Source organism: Anarrhichthys ocellatus, unplaced genomic scaffold (genome assembly GCF_004355925.1).
Source record: "Anarrhichthys ocellatus isolate YVR2014 unplaced genomic scaffold, GSC_Weel_1.0 scaffold93, whole genome shotgun sequence".
Classification (NCBI taxonomy): domain Eukaryota; kingdom Metazoa; phylum Chordata; class Actinopteri; order Perciformes; family Anarhichadidae; genus Anarrhichthys; species Anarrhichthys ocellatus.
This window is the reverse complement of record NW_022280123.1, coordinates 45,968-60,793: the sequence shown is the minus strand read 5'-3', so window position 1 is coordinate 60,793 and position 14,826 is coordinate 45,968. Positions and strand designations below refer to the sequence as shown.

General features: G+C 42.0%; 1 protein-coding gene across 1 annotated transcript; it reads left to right on the top strand.

The window, feature by feature from the left end:
- The first annotated feature begins 768 nt into the window (after positions 1-768).
- On the top strand, positions 769-12,455 carry pnp6 (purine nucleoside phosphorylase 6). The gene is made up of 6 exons (XM_031875683.1): positions 769-936; positions 3,472-3,641; positions 3,746-3,849; positions 8,377-8,552; positions 8,662-8,852; positions 10,335-12,455. Exons 1-6 carry the CDS (start codon positions 902-904, stop codon positions 10,529-10,531), a joined length of 873 nt encoding a protein of 290 aa, XP_031731543.1. The 5' UTR covers positions 769-901; the 3' UTR covers positions 10,532-12,455.
- Positions 12,456-14,826: the final 2,371 nt, after the last annotated feature.

The following is a 14,826-nucleotide window of genomic DNA, read 5'->3' as shown; positions in this document are numbered from 1 at the left end:
TCCACGTATTTATCCCTCTTGACTGACTGTGTTCATGACATATATTTGGACTGATATCTTACAGAGGTTACTAATCTTTAACTATGTTCACCACTTATAAATGCCTTTCCCACAGGCCCCAATGTGGAAAAGATATTTATAAATGTTTTTTTTTTTTTTTTTTTGCAATTTTGCAAAATTACTACAAACAGCTGTGGTTATAGTAGCCTAAATATTGAAATATTTAATATGATGTGTCATTATACCATATTGGTTTATGGTTCTCTTGACTTAAAGGCTCACAGTCCTATAGCAGCTGTTGGTACTCAGCTTTTGTGCTTTCTCTGCTATCACCTTTATTCTTTCCTTCTAACCCATGAGTCAGCACTTTCAATTGTTGTGCAGCCGGTGTGTGGGTGTGAGCGTTTGTGTGGGTGAGAGAGGGAGGAGAAGTTATTATAGCCTACAATATGGTGCAGGCACATATCATGCATGCGGTTGCAAGTAACCAACAAACTCAGTGACTCAAAGCGTTTGGTTGTTAATCATTCGTTGCTGATCTTACATAATTCCCCTCATCTTGCTGTTTGTCTTTCCCTCTCTTGCCCCCTCATTCTTTCTCCCTCTGTTCCGAGCCCTGCCTCTGTCAGTGAACGGATCAGTGAGCTGCCCAGCCTGCTAGAAAATTGGATTTAGTCTTCTTCAACGGGACCGGCAGTCTGCTTAAGCCCCGCCCCCTTAACCCTGTAAACCGTGACGTCGGCGCGCAGCACGCTCTTCGCCACTCCGTCCATCCGCAGCAGCAGCAGAGTCTCCATCAGCCGCTCCGGCTCCACCACCCTGAACTCAGCACGAGCAGCGTCTGTCAAACAAGATTCAAACAAGCGTCTTATCAGTAGACTGGTCCTGCTCATCGTCAGATATGGAGTCGGCAACCTCCTCCGCCAGTCAGTGCAGGTAAGACAGATAAGGCTGGATGTTGATGCTGGTGGACCGGAGTGGAATGAGCTTCATGGTTGTCAAGGCCACAGTCCACGCAAACGCATCTTGGTGTGGACTGTGCTGTGTTCATGTTCCTGTCGCCAGAGCTAAAGCAACATACACGCTTTATTCTGAGGATTAGTGGCCTCTATAAGGGCTTCCCTCCCAAGATGACGCCTCTCACTCTGACGTAACTGTGTGCTACAGGTGGTGGATCTGCCGTGTGTTCTTCAAGTCGAATTCATTTCGTTGATAAATATCTTTGCTGCTCACTTAACAGGCCAGTCTGGTGTTTCCAGTTCACTGACAACACCGGAGGTTACCAACAGCTCAGGCTGGTTAAACTGGGAGGACATTGCTGTGTTGCGTCTGCAAAAAAATATGTGGCAAACAGCCTGGAGGCGGTCCCGCTCCGCTCTCTGCTCTGGTGCCTGAATGTAAAGTTCCCGGCAGCACCATGGACAGCTCCGCGCGCAGCCGGTCGGTCCGCGAGAGCCAGAGAACGGAGAGCCCACGAGCTCACTTCCTGCTCCTAGTTAAATCTCTTACTCTGCTGTTACATAATGCAAAGGCTACTGTTTTCAAAAGCCTGTGTGAACTGGCTGATCATTAAATGTGATGACTACACAGATATACAAGAACAACAAGCATTAAAATAGCTTTTGGCAAATAATAAAAATTATATATATATATATATATATATATATATATATATTCTGCAAAAATCTTAATTAATTAAATAGAGTAAAACTAGCCTGTTACCCTTTCCATGTTCTTAAAATTATTGTAAAATTGTCCTGATACCTATTTATTAGAAGGTATAACTATTTCGGTGAAATTTGTCATTGAAGTGATCATTTATTTATTTTTAGGGTAAAGTTAGGGCAAGGTTTTTAAACAAATGAAATTCACACAGCTTTGCCATAGGTGTAGTAAAATGTATTGAGGTTCAGTAAGCTAAAACACAGTTGTGGAGATAATAGAAGCTAGCTAAAAAGTTAGCATCAGTTTTGTGTAAACTGTTTTAAACAGCAGGAGATTCCCGCCATCAACTGTCATTAGGCCGCAAATAACAAGATGGCTGCTGCAGACTGAATCTTTGAAGATGTGAGAGGTTTGTTCTTTAATGAAAGGGGGTTAAGATTATGTTGGAGGTTCAGCCATTGTCAGAATGTCTGTTGTGTGAACACCTTTCTTAGTCGTTAGCTGTTAGTTTAGTCAGTTTAGTTTGCTATTAGTAAATTCAGCAGCTGGACACATTTACAACATAATTTGGTTTTCCTCTTCTTCAACCTCTTCAACCTATAGGAACATTCAACCTATAGGAACCTATAGGAACATTTCAGTGACGCTCATATAAAACATCACCGCAGAATGACAGACACATGACATGTCATCATGTTTTTGTAGGATAAGAGATTTTTATGGCAGGTTTACACACTGGACACTGGTTTCAGTTTCTCGGGTTTATGATAAGAAGATATGACGTTCAGTTGTCGCGTTACACAAACATGAATTGCTCTCATCCCTTCCCTGCCTTATGTTGGCACCCACGGTGGTTCTGTTTCTGAATCACACAACAGAACGGCAGAAGTTGCAGCAGCTGGAAGTATGCCTGATTGTGAGTGCGGTTGTGTTTGTGTGTAAAGCTGCCATTACCATCTGAAGAATTATGTGAAGGGCGACCTCTGCAACTGACAAGCCAGTAATGGAGCCATGCAACAATTGTGTCACAGGAGAATAAATCGATCATGTGTTATGATAATTCTTCCACAGATTTGAATACAGGAATACACGTCCGCTTTATTTTTGTCTTGACAAAGTTTTAATGGCAGTCACAACTCAGATATTTAGTTGGAGCATTATTCACATTCATCACTTTGACTTCACCCTGTCTCTGGTGCCAACATACCTACCGATATAAAAGATTTACCAGTTCCTTTTGGAGCTGAAGAAAAAAAAGAAAAAAAAAGAAAAAGGGCAACAAGGGAAAAATGTGGGAAGATTGAACATCCGTCTCTACTGCAGATTGGTTCGGTGAAGGCTGAAGCCTAAAGTGTCATTGTGTTTTAATAACAAAGCTTGAGGCACAGAGGGCTCATTGACAACATTATAGCTTAACAACCAGATTTATAACCAGAATTACAGACTGTTTCAGACTTTGTATGATGTTATACCTCGAGGCTTTTCCAACGTAATCAGCATCCCTGATAAATAATTTGGTCGGTACATGGCAAAGTAAAAACCCATAAGGGCGTTGCCCAATGTCGTATTTATTCTTATTTTTTCCACAATGTTCCTTTCCATGCACTTTCACTCCTGCATTTCCAAGTGTCTTCCCCTCCTATTATCAGAACAAAAATTGACAGTATGCTAAATTAAACTGACTTCTCTTGTCAGCAGTGTTTTCCTTTTTGCCTGGAAGATAGAAAAAAAAGCAATCACGTTAAATAGTATTTCTATGATTTGGTAATATTTACCATGAATCAATATTCTTCCCATTGTCTCCAGATACAGTTATGAAGAGTATAAGGAGACAGCAGAATGGCTGCTGGCCCACACAGAGCAGCGTCCTAAAGTAGCCATCATCTGTGGTTCAGGCCTGGGCGGACTGGCTGACCTGCTGGATGACAAGACCACGTTCCCGTATGAGGATATCCCACGTTTTCCCACCAGCACTGGTAAGTTGTCTCTCACAAATTGCATATTATCTTAAACGCATGTGTTTTGGAAACTGTACACAAGCATGCTAGCAGCCGCTCATACTGAATTTTGTGCCTTGCAGTGCCGGGCCATTCCGGGCAGCTGGTGTTCGGGAGGCTGCAGGGCCGTGACTGTGTCTGCATGCAGGGGAGATTCCACTTCTACGAGGGTTACAACATGCACACGGTACGCTACGGTACATACTGCTTTTGGTACTTTTTTTATTGGTAAGACCAGCACAGTGTTATCGCTAAGTTGAGCTGTAAACAACCAGAATTAATTGGTTTTATCAAAATTGTATTAAAAAAGATGAAAAGTCCACAGTCATACTATTGACTGTGTGATGTTGTAATTGACAGTTAAATGCTGAGGTAAGCATGCTCACAGTAAAAATACTAAGATGACGAGGAGTCAGGTTCGCCCGTTTTAGTAACTTACTAACATTTGCTAACCAGCCCTACAGCTGAGGCTGATGGGAATGTCATTAGTTTTGCATGCATTTTGCCATCCATGTCTGCTAGCATGGCTAAAACATGATGTGTTGTATCTTAGAATGATATTGTTTGTATACTGGATTTATATATGTTCGTTATGCTAGAAGTAAATTAATTTATTGACTTAAAATTAAATTGGAATGAACACCATTTGTTTTGCAGTAATGCAGACATGTCCATTTGTTACTACTCTAAGTTGCCTTATGAGCAACTTTCTGTGACAGTTTATGTCACAAGCCATTTTGGAAACTTACTGATGCGAATGATATACTATACAGGATAACTGAGTCAAAGCTGGCAGTTTCAACTCTGACTTTGTCAATCACTTTAAGATAAACATTCACAGCTTTTGTTAGGCGTAGGCCTAATCTTTAAACCATATGAGCAAACACTAAATTTATTATTTGTGTTACAGAGGGAGGCTCTTTACAAGACACACCATTCATTTTGCGCCACATGATCTCTTCATTTTAAGTTCCAATTAGAACATTGACCTAGTGATAATTGTAGATACAGTATTTGTGACATCAAAATGTCTGTAAAAGTTATTATTTTGGTTCTGAAAATGTTACAATTTAAATTCAACAGCTCAAACCGTCGTTACACACCCTTTCTAAGAAAACGACTCTCAGAGACACTTAAGCTTTTATCTCATCCTCAATCATGATTTTGTCATTTGACTATATAAAGTTGTGTAAACTTGATATATGACCATATTATAGCTCACAGCTGGCTAACAATTTACCATGTGTGTTGAATGGTCAGCTGCAGAATCATGATTACAGTAAGGAAACCACCCAGTGTGTCATAGTGTGGATACGGGACTGGCCTTTGGCCTCTGGAGACACTGTATCCTGGTTTTATTTCTTATTACCAGCTGTGATGTGCCATCATATAAAATGATCCATATAACTCTACTGAATCATAAAATCCAATTTCATATATACAGCAATAGAAAGCCAGATGCATTATGACCCTCCTGTGTCCGGTTGGGACTATAGACAGAGATATAATGGATGAAATTCCTCCACTTCAATCGCCACATGAGTTGAACTTTAAAAGATGCGTTTCTGTCCAAGCCAACTACGGTACATCTTCACAAGACAATATTACCGATATACTTTCTCGGCTAACTGAACAAAATCCTAAACGGAACAGAAGATCAGGCGAGAATCAGTTTTTATAAGCAACTCTAGCAGAGTGATGTAAGATTTCAAACTTTTTTTTTTTTTCTTTTTACAAAGTGAACTTAAACACTGACAATGAGGAAGATCTTGGCTAGATAATGATAATACATATTAGACAAAATACAAATAATTTTTATTATACTATATTGATCCCTTTAAGGGGGAAATTTGTCTGCATTTGACCCATCCCTGTATATAGAGAGCAGTGGGCTGCCAATGACAGGCGCTCGGGGAACCGTTATGCTGTGTATCGCTCAGGTACACTACAGCACGTGACACGTCCCAGTCGAGAATCGAACTGTTGACGTTCCGGTTCCCAGACAACCCTCTTAACCCAGTGGCCCACGGTCACCATCAAAATCATACCCTCTAAACTAAAAAGAAATCAGGTTTGAATTGCAATCAAACACCGTGACCAAGCTTGTTTACAAGATATTAAGTCAATGCTGATCTACAGAGGAAACCATAAAGTGCACCTCTGGATGGATGGGAAAAACAACAGTGAATGGGAATGCTATTGACTCTTCTAGACCATAAATAATTCATGAACTGATTGGTTTCGGTTAAACTCCAAAAACAAACTGCTCGCAAATTGAAACTGTCGACTGGACTGAAAACAAATACAACATGAAGCAAAATCAAATCATATAACTAAAAAGATATTAAATAATAATAAGAGCATTCAAGACAAACTTCCACTCAAGGCACATTTCAACACACATGGCAGTTGTAGCAGCTTATTGCGCTTTTTTCAAGTTAAAAAAAACCACATTATTTACCTCCAATGATGATGATCTAGTTTTAAATTAATGAAAAACTTTGCTTTACGGTCAAATTGTCACGGTTATGCTTTGCCTCACGTGTGTGTGTGTTTCTCCTGAGTGTGTCTATGAGTTGTTCTCATTCACTTCACCTGTGTTCAATCACCTGCCCCTGGCTTTTCCCTCTGACAACCCCACACATATATACTCCCCTGCTTTCCCTGTTCTGGTTGTCAGATTGTATTTGTCCTTCCCCGAGTGCGCTTCATGTTCTGGTATTTTGTCCTCGTGTTTGTTTCCATGATTAGTGACTTTGCCTTTCTACAGATTTTGGATTTTTGGTCCGCTCCCTGTTGGAGTCATTTTGAGTTCTTGTTTATTACTTTTTGGTAAAAGAACCTTGCCTTCCACCTCGTCTCCAGTGCCTGTCTCTGCGCTTGAGTCTCTGCTCTGTTTCAGAAGCGTGACACAAATACCCTGAAAAAATAATGGCAAACCCATCAGCCTCAGCTCCACTTTGTGGTTAGTGCTAATTAGCATGTGTTAGCATGCTAACACACTAAACAAACATGTTTAATATCGTAAACATTACACCGAAATGTCAATGCTACAAATGAGCATTCAAATGCTAAACATGAAAATAGCATTGTCATAGTGTCGGCATGCTGGTGTTAACATTAAGCTCAAAGCATCAAACCACAGGAGCGTATCTAATTTCCCAGGGTCCCCGGTTCAATCTCCTCTTAATATTACTCCTTCAGGAGACCTTTCAAAGGGTTTTATGTTGTCAGCAATGTTTCATGTACGTTTCTCTGGGTCAGTTATGTCGTTAATCGCCCACCTACGGCTAATAGCCTACTGATGTTTAACTATACTGCAAGAAAAGTATGCCCTCAGATTTTGTTGATTGATATATCCACAGTGTCTGAGAGGATTTTTTTCTATTCAAACTACATCTCCCTTTGTTTGTTTGCAATTTTAAACTACAAAGATAGCCCTCACCCATCTTATACAAGGACCTCAATCGATCGCTAGCATGGCTGTACCCTCTTAATCTTGTTCTCTTTAAAGTCCTTTTTGTTTGTGTTGCTCTTTTTTGTCTTCTTCCTAGTCAGGTGACATTAGAAATCACTGACTGAAAATGAGCTTATATGGATGAATATATATTGCCACCCAGGAGCCTTTTGGCAAATAATTTACGGTAATTTACGGCAAGTCAACTCTTTCATTAACGGCTCCCCTGCTACCGACAGTCCTGCTGTCACGGGGTGTGGTGGAGGACTCAAATGCAGACCAAACCAGAAGTAGAGTGAAGCAGGTATTTAATGAAACAGAACATAACAGGGAATCCACGGACAAGACAAGATACGAGGGGGGAAATCCACGGACGAGACAAGAGAGGAAATCCAGCAGCACGAGGCAGGGCAGGCAGACGGGGAAACCCAGGAACAGGACGAGCCTAACGGGCGGGTAGACATGGAAATGATCTGGCAAAGAGTGACTAAGAGGCAGGGGTTTATATAGTGGCTTGAACAGGTGAGGGGAGTTGTGCTGATGAGGAGCGAGTGCTTGATTAGTGATCAGAGGCAGGTGAAGGGAGTTAGGCTGATACTGAGGGAGTGGCTGACAGGTAGAGTGAGAAGGGTGTGGAGCAACACAAAGACACACACAGAACACAGAAGGCAAACACAGACCTGCCATTACATATGCAGCTTACTGTGCTTGCATTTCATCCCTGACAAGGCCGAAAGTACACTGACAGCACATCAGTCCACTGCTACAATATACAAAATGCATATCCAGACAGGCCAATAATCCAAAATGACAGCGCTGACCTTATCGAGAAACCGGGGTACTTGGAAACATTTCTGCACTAACTAGCAAATCACTTTCGGAGGCAATTCAAGCGACAGACAAATGTGAAATAGAAACAGCAATTTCAAAATGGGACTGCAGTGAAAAGGAGCATTAGTAGTCATTACCGGGCCATCAGCTGCCCTATGAAGTTTTGTGCAGAAGCACGATTGTTTCAGTCATGCACAGTTCAACAAGGACCTACAGTAATAAACAATAATCTGTCTACTGACAGTGTCCCTTTTAAAATATTGGCATTCTCATGTGATGCATTTTCTCCACTGTTGTTCCCAGGTGACCCCCCTCTTGTAACTCCCATTTGTAAAAATAAATAAATAAATGATCAAATAAAAATGGACATACGTCAGAGCAATAGAAGAACAACAGTATCTGTCTCTAGCGCGTTTGTCATTCCAGGTGACGTCCCCGGTGCGAATCTTCTTCCTCCTTGGCGTGAAAACTGTGATCGTGACAAACGCAGCGGGGGGACTCAATGGCAGCTACGAAGTGGGAGACATCATGCTCATCAAGGATCACATCAACATGCCGGGCTTTGCGGGCCAGAACCCGCTCTGTGGGCACAATGAGTGCAGGTACAGTACAAAAACGCCAATGCAGGACTATGAAAGTTAAAAACTTTGAGCATCGGCCACATCTTTGTCTTGTTGCCATGTCCCATTCCTTCATTTGACATGTCTCCAGGTTTGGAGAGCGTTTCCCTTGCATGTCGGACGCGTACGACCGTGAGCTGAGGGCTCTGGTCAAGCAAACAGCACAGGAGCACGGCTGCGGCAGCTTCCTGCATGAAGGAGTTTACTGCATGCTGGCTGGACCGACATACGAGACCATTGCAGAGTGCAAACTCCTGCAGATGCTGGGGGCTGATTGTGTGGGTTAGTACGGCTCTCTCGTGCTCACTTAAAGGGATACTAATGTATCTCGAAAGTGCATCTACAACAGCTTGGGGATTTTTAAATGAATATGAATTCATAGTTTGGATAAGGAGAGAAATAACACTCTGAACAAATACAAACAGCATTTGAATTTTGCAGTGGTAGCTTTTTTTGGAATTGGAAACAAAATTTAAATTAAAAGGGCCAAGGTCTAGATCAGTGATTCTCAACTGGTGGGTCACGACCCAAAAGTGGGTCGCGGGACTTTGATTGACATAAACAAAACAAAAAAAAAAAATTGTGATTTTATTTTGAATGACATTTTTTATGCAGTGGAATTATTCCAGCATTTACGGCACTTGTTCAGCGGTGCAGGAAACACACCGACCAATGCATTGTGAATCACATCGCGTGAGGAGGCTCAGCCAATCAAATATGGGTATTCTGACAAGTTTCCTGACTTGAGTGAGATGTACACACACCGTGACACACGGGGGAGAGACGAGGATACAGACAGCAGAGCAGGACTGTTGAGGTGTGAGTTGTGAAAGTCACATCATAGGACGATCTCCAAAAGAGAAAAATATGTTATTTTTACATCATGATCTGATATTGTACCCTGGCACCTTGCACAAAAAGAGCTATCTGAAATGTGTCAATAGTTTTCTCATTTTTATTTTATAGACAATCCAAAACAGCTTCAATTCCCTCTAGACTTCCTCCCATTTCATTCACCACTTTTTATTTTTATTTTGCAATATGACCCGATAGCTATTATGGCGGATATTCGTACCTCTCATTTAATAGAAGAATCATGGAGTATGGCCCAATGCAAGTCTGACTTGTGTTTTTCCACTGTTAAAACCTGCTGATAATTTAATACCACAAAAAGCTTACTGATTCCAGTGGGCGGGACGAAAACTCCTTCCAGCAACAATAGACGAAACACAGAGGAACTGAGGTGGTATAGATAGATACATCCCAAGTCTCTTATTTGTCATTTCCTCTCTCCTCGCATGGTTTCCTGCCATGCGTCTCTCCATGCATCCCTGGGGGGAGGGACTAAGATGCAAGGAAAAGACGCAAGTGAGGGAAACGGGGATGCAATTAAGAGACTTGGGATGTACCCATAGTCACCGACTAACAAGGGAAGGGGGGAGCAGGTGAGCAGGGCTAATGAGGGACAGGTGAAACTAATCAAGGCAGGACAGACTATCAAAAACTCGGGAAAACTCACAAAAACATATGACACATGAGGAGTGAACTTCAAAATAAAACAGGAAACAGATGAAACAAAAACCCAAGAACATGAAAATGATTTTGTATATTGTATATGAATATATATATATATATGAAAACTTTTTAAATTAAGTATAACACTCTTACAATTCTAAGTCACATAATTGATTATTATTAATATTATTATTATTATGCTCATGATTAAGTCAGTGCACCTGAGACGGACTTCTCCCCTCTGTCTAGGTATGAGCACAGTGCCAGAGGTGGTGGTGGCTCGTCACTGTGGCCTGCGTGTCTTGGGTCTATCCCTTGTCACCAACAAGGTCGTGACGGATTACGACAGCGTTGAGAAGGCCAACCACGAGGGGGTGCTGAGGACCACCCAGCGCAGAACCCAGGACCTCCAGAGGCTCGTCAGCCACCTCATCCCCAAGATCTAGTACTGTTGTTGTACAACACCCACCGGTGTGTATTTCTATCCAGCGTTTGTACTGCCGGGTCCATTGGGTTTCCTCTCTACACTACTACGTGTTAAAAAGACTGTGAGCTCTCTTGCAGCTGAACCTGTATCTTTGATTGCGTCTAAACTATTTAATGAATGTGAGATAATTCTGTGATCAGCTCACTGCTAATCACTAATAATAGACACATAAAACTTTTAACCTAATGGGACGATTGTGCCACGGTTAGTAGTTATGATCACTGGCTAGCATCCTGCTCTTGTAGATGGAGACTCAGCAACATGTTTTTTGTTTTATGAAACAGATGATTGTCTATAATTAAGGCTCGTAGAGTGATAACCTCCATTATTTAAAATTACATTTGTTATATGGGTACATGCTGTATGTCTTATTTGCCTTGAGCAAAGTATGCAACTACCACCTATGAAAGCATCGTTCTTAAGATGTATTCACTGTGCACTTATGCGTTGGCCTTGACATGTTGGTGCTTGGATAGAGAAAAAACAGCCTGTTACTTCTCCAGCAGGGTATAAGACGTGAATCCACATAACAGTTGCTAATTATAGAGAAAAATAGAATAATTCTTGTGATCTAACTGGATTGTTGGGACCAACTAGCACCTGCTTTCCTTCATTAGGCGATTGCTTGTTATTAACAATGTATAATAACTACTTATTTTAGCTATAAATCATAGTGGCTATATTTTGCAGATCAAATCAGAGTTGCTTATTTTTGAAGTAGACAAATTAGTTATTTTAAATATTTAATGTATTTAATAATGAAGTGTTATAATGGCATCCTGGAAGGATCTCCATTTTCAAAAGGCAATGGAGTTTTAGCTGAAAAAGCCTGTCCACAATCAAATCTGATCTGAAAGAAATGCCTAAAGTCAGAGGCTAATCTGGTCAAGCAGCAGTGATGTATGAAGGTTTTTCTGGGGGGGGGATTGCATTTGGATCCCTTTTATTTGTACATCAAGAGACCACAGCACTGTAATGTCAGGGAGGGCTGTAATGCCTGGGACTGCACTGTTCAATCTTCTCCAGGACGATCTGGAACCTCCTGCCAGGTCCCCTCGACCGTCTCATTCATTAGAGCTGCAAAGACCAGAGAAATCCTAAATCAGCAGTCCAACATCTTCGATCACTTATAGCAACATCAGGAGGCTAATGGGAGTCTTAAAGAGGAATTCCACTCAGAGTGAAGCCTGCCATCATCGAAGTATAAAATCTGAATTTCAACTGCTCCATAACAAACATGAATCTTGTTATTTACATGCAATTCATTTGAAGATGCACTTTCCATGCTCAATATTTTCCTGTATGGGAACAAGTCCATGTTGCATTTTATTTCCTCGTTAGTGGTTTGTGAAGTGTTACGACCGGCTCGGGAGTCGCAACATATAGGAGGGACACAACACCAAGTTAGGTTAAAAACAACCACAGCTGCCAGTTTATTTACAGGACACAAGTAAACTGTAGTGTGCAAATCCAACTGCAGACCAGGGTCTGGTGCCAGGCAGATGAGAGAGAGTGAGGGCGGCACAAGGAGGCGCTTATATAGGTAAACCCCATCCTCATCCAGGTTCCCTCAATCACTCGTTAGGGAGCTGCACCTAGAAGTCAAAAGACACAGAATACACACACATGCACACACACACCCCCAAGCACAAACATTCACAGCAGGACATAGAACCATACATAACAGAAGTCTTCCACACAATTGCATTTACTAGACTGAATAACTGAAGGATGTTGTGTGTTAATCATATGTACTGTATCCAGGTCTCAGGTTAGAATCTAATTCACTAACAAACAATAAACCACGCTATGTCTCTATTGGCGTAAAAATACTTTATTTTAATACCAAATGTTGCTGCTGTCAAATAAAATCTTGCAGATGACATGTGGATGCTGGTATTTTCTGTCATGGGTGAGAGCACGCGTTTATTTGTTTGTGTGTGTGTGTGCGAGTGACTGAGTGTGTACTGAAGGGTTATGTCACCTGAATTAATCAACATGGCTGCTTTCAAGGAGAACCCGAGTTTCTTCCAACGATAATGATGATCAGTGAACGAGCCGATATCCGCGAAGAGCAGGGAGATAAAGGAGAAGCGCACACACACACCAACGCATTCACTCGCTCTGTCCTCAGCTTCCCTCTCTCAATCATTCACTTTAAACACACCTCAAACAGCCGACGACGCCGTGAGATTGAGATGAAGTGGAAACGGCTGTTCCGTGCCGCGCTCCTTTCCGTTCCATAATTCACCCACATAACGGCGCGCAGAGGTGCAGCCCACTGGTGGAGCTGAAATAATCATACAAATGAACGAGGGGAGCGCAAACACAACACCTCCAACTGGGCTGAAATTGCACGTGCGCACGTTCACGCGACTCGGCTTCGTGGCGACAAAAGTGAGACGCACTACGAAATACGTGCGTGTATAGGATGCAAAAATAGCGGGCTCCCCCTGCTACGAATGGAGGGACGCGGTAGACAGTCACACTGATAAAGACGAGACGATAGGAGAGAATTAGAGAGGGGAATGAAGTGGGTTCGACTCGGCAGTCCCCGCAGGCTGGCGACAGGCCGTCTGTAATGTAATGTTGATCGATCTATTGTCACCGTGCCAAGCGAGCCCAAAGCCAGCTATTGATTACTACAGGGTGAAAAGAGCAGCTGTGGAAATGCAGCGGGACAGCTCTGCTGAGTCCACGCTCTTAAACACTAGTGTCACAAACACACGCACACACACGTTTTGCTCTCGTGCACTGTCATGAACCTGAGCTCGCGCTGAGTCTATGAGTACAGCACCGCTCCTGTTAGTGGATGTGACTTCTGACAAGCGTAAGAAATCAGCGTCAGTTAGAGGGGGGGGCTTCTCCGATGACTTTCACGCGCGCGCGCTGCCTGCAAGAGGAGTCGGCTGCCAGCGAGTGTGTCAGCACTGCATACTGTACCGGCATGCAGAGCGGGGAAAATGACTGCTCCTCGACCTCGGGAGGAGACGTGCCGAGGTCAAGTTCGACAACGCATCTTTATGCATGACGGTGCCGGCTTGGTTTGTCTGAATCATCTTTATTATGTGCCCCATGGTCTGACCACCTCACGTGAAGCCTGGAGCCGGAGTTGTCGCTATAGCTTCGGGGCCAACCTTGTTCACTCTAACCAGCAGGTGGCTTTATAGCTAAAACAATGACTTGCACCCATGTGCAAGTTATTCCTGAAAGAAAGTTGCTACAACACATTTTATTATATAAAGAAAACATCTTTAAAATCATCGATGCTTTGAACCTGACAAATCTTGATCACATTTCAGAAAAAAAAAAAAAAAAAGTTCAATTATTTCTTGCTACTTGTTCCATCAGCATTTAGTTGGTAGATTTACTAGCGACTCACTTGCGAATTATAAAATAAACATATCGGCTTGAATTTGTATTAAGGAAGCAAGACGTCATTAATCAGTGTGCTTTGGAGGAGTTGATATATTTTGGAGAGAGCTAGACTAGCTGTTTCCCCCCTGCTTACAGTCTTTATTCTAAGCTAATTGGCGCTATAGCTCCATACTTGACACACAGATGAGTGGCATCAATCTTCTCATCAAACTCTTGGGAAAAAAAGCAAATAAGGGTATTCTGCTAATTGTCACCAGCTAGTGAGCATTAAACTGCTGACGAGACAGATATTTCCCTCTGGAGTTGTTGAAAATTTAAAAAAAGGCTGATTCACCATGTTAGTGGGAGAAAAAAAACTTGACTTTTTTGCACTGCCATAAAGTTGACCTATGACACAATTTTAATGACACGGTTGATTGTGTAGAATGTTGCCTTTTCACAACAGGCATTTCGACATCTAGAAAAAACAGAGGAGTTAGTACAAAAATGAACTACTACTAAAAAAACCCAGTTCTTTTAAGACCTGCGAGTCAGTTAAAAAGGCATTGATTCTCTTTTTCTTCTCTACCTGATTACCTCATTACAGTCTTATTACTTCATCCTGAATATTATCACCTCTTGGAGTAAATGAGTTGAAGAAATATATACGGGTACTTTTTTTTTTTAATCCTTATTCTCCTAATAGGATCCTGTGGCTTTGACTGCCCCTCTGCACATCAGCCTAGCCATTAATGAAAAAGTTATTTTTCCTTTTTTTTTTCTTCTAGAATTTACATTTATTATGTGGGCTAATCACTGCTGGCTGGAGGCAGTATGGGAAATGTGATTAGTGTGTGAGTTCTAATTAAGTCTGTGAAGCCTCACACACCGGCAGAC

Excerpts from the sequence above, each read along its gene's own strand:
- pnp6 (XM_031875683.1), top strand. The coding sequence starts at position 902 with ATGGAGTCGGCAACCTCCTCCGCCAGTCAGTGCAG. Across the intron at positions 3,850-8,376 it reads AGGGTTACAACATGCACACG|GTGACGTCCCCGGTGCGAAT; the intron begins GTACGCTACGGT and ends TTGTCATTCCAG. Across the intron at positions 8,553-8,661 it reads TGTGGGCACAATGAGTGCAG|GTTTGGAGAGCGTTTCCCTT; the intron begins GTACAGTACAAA and ends ACATGTCTCCAG.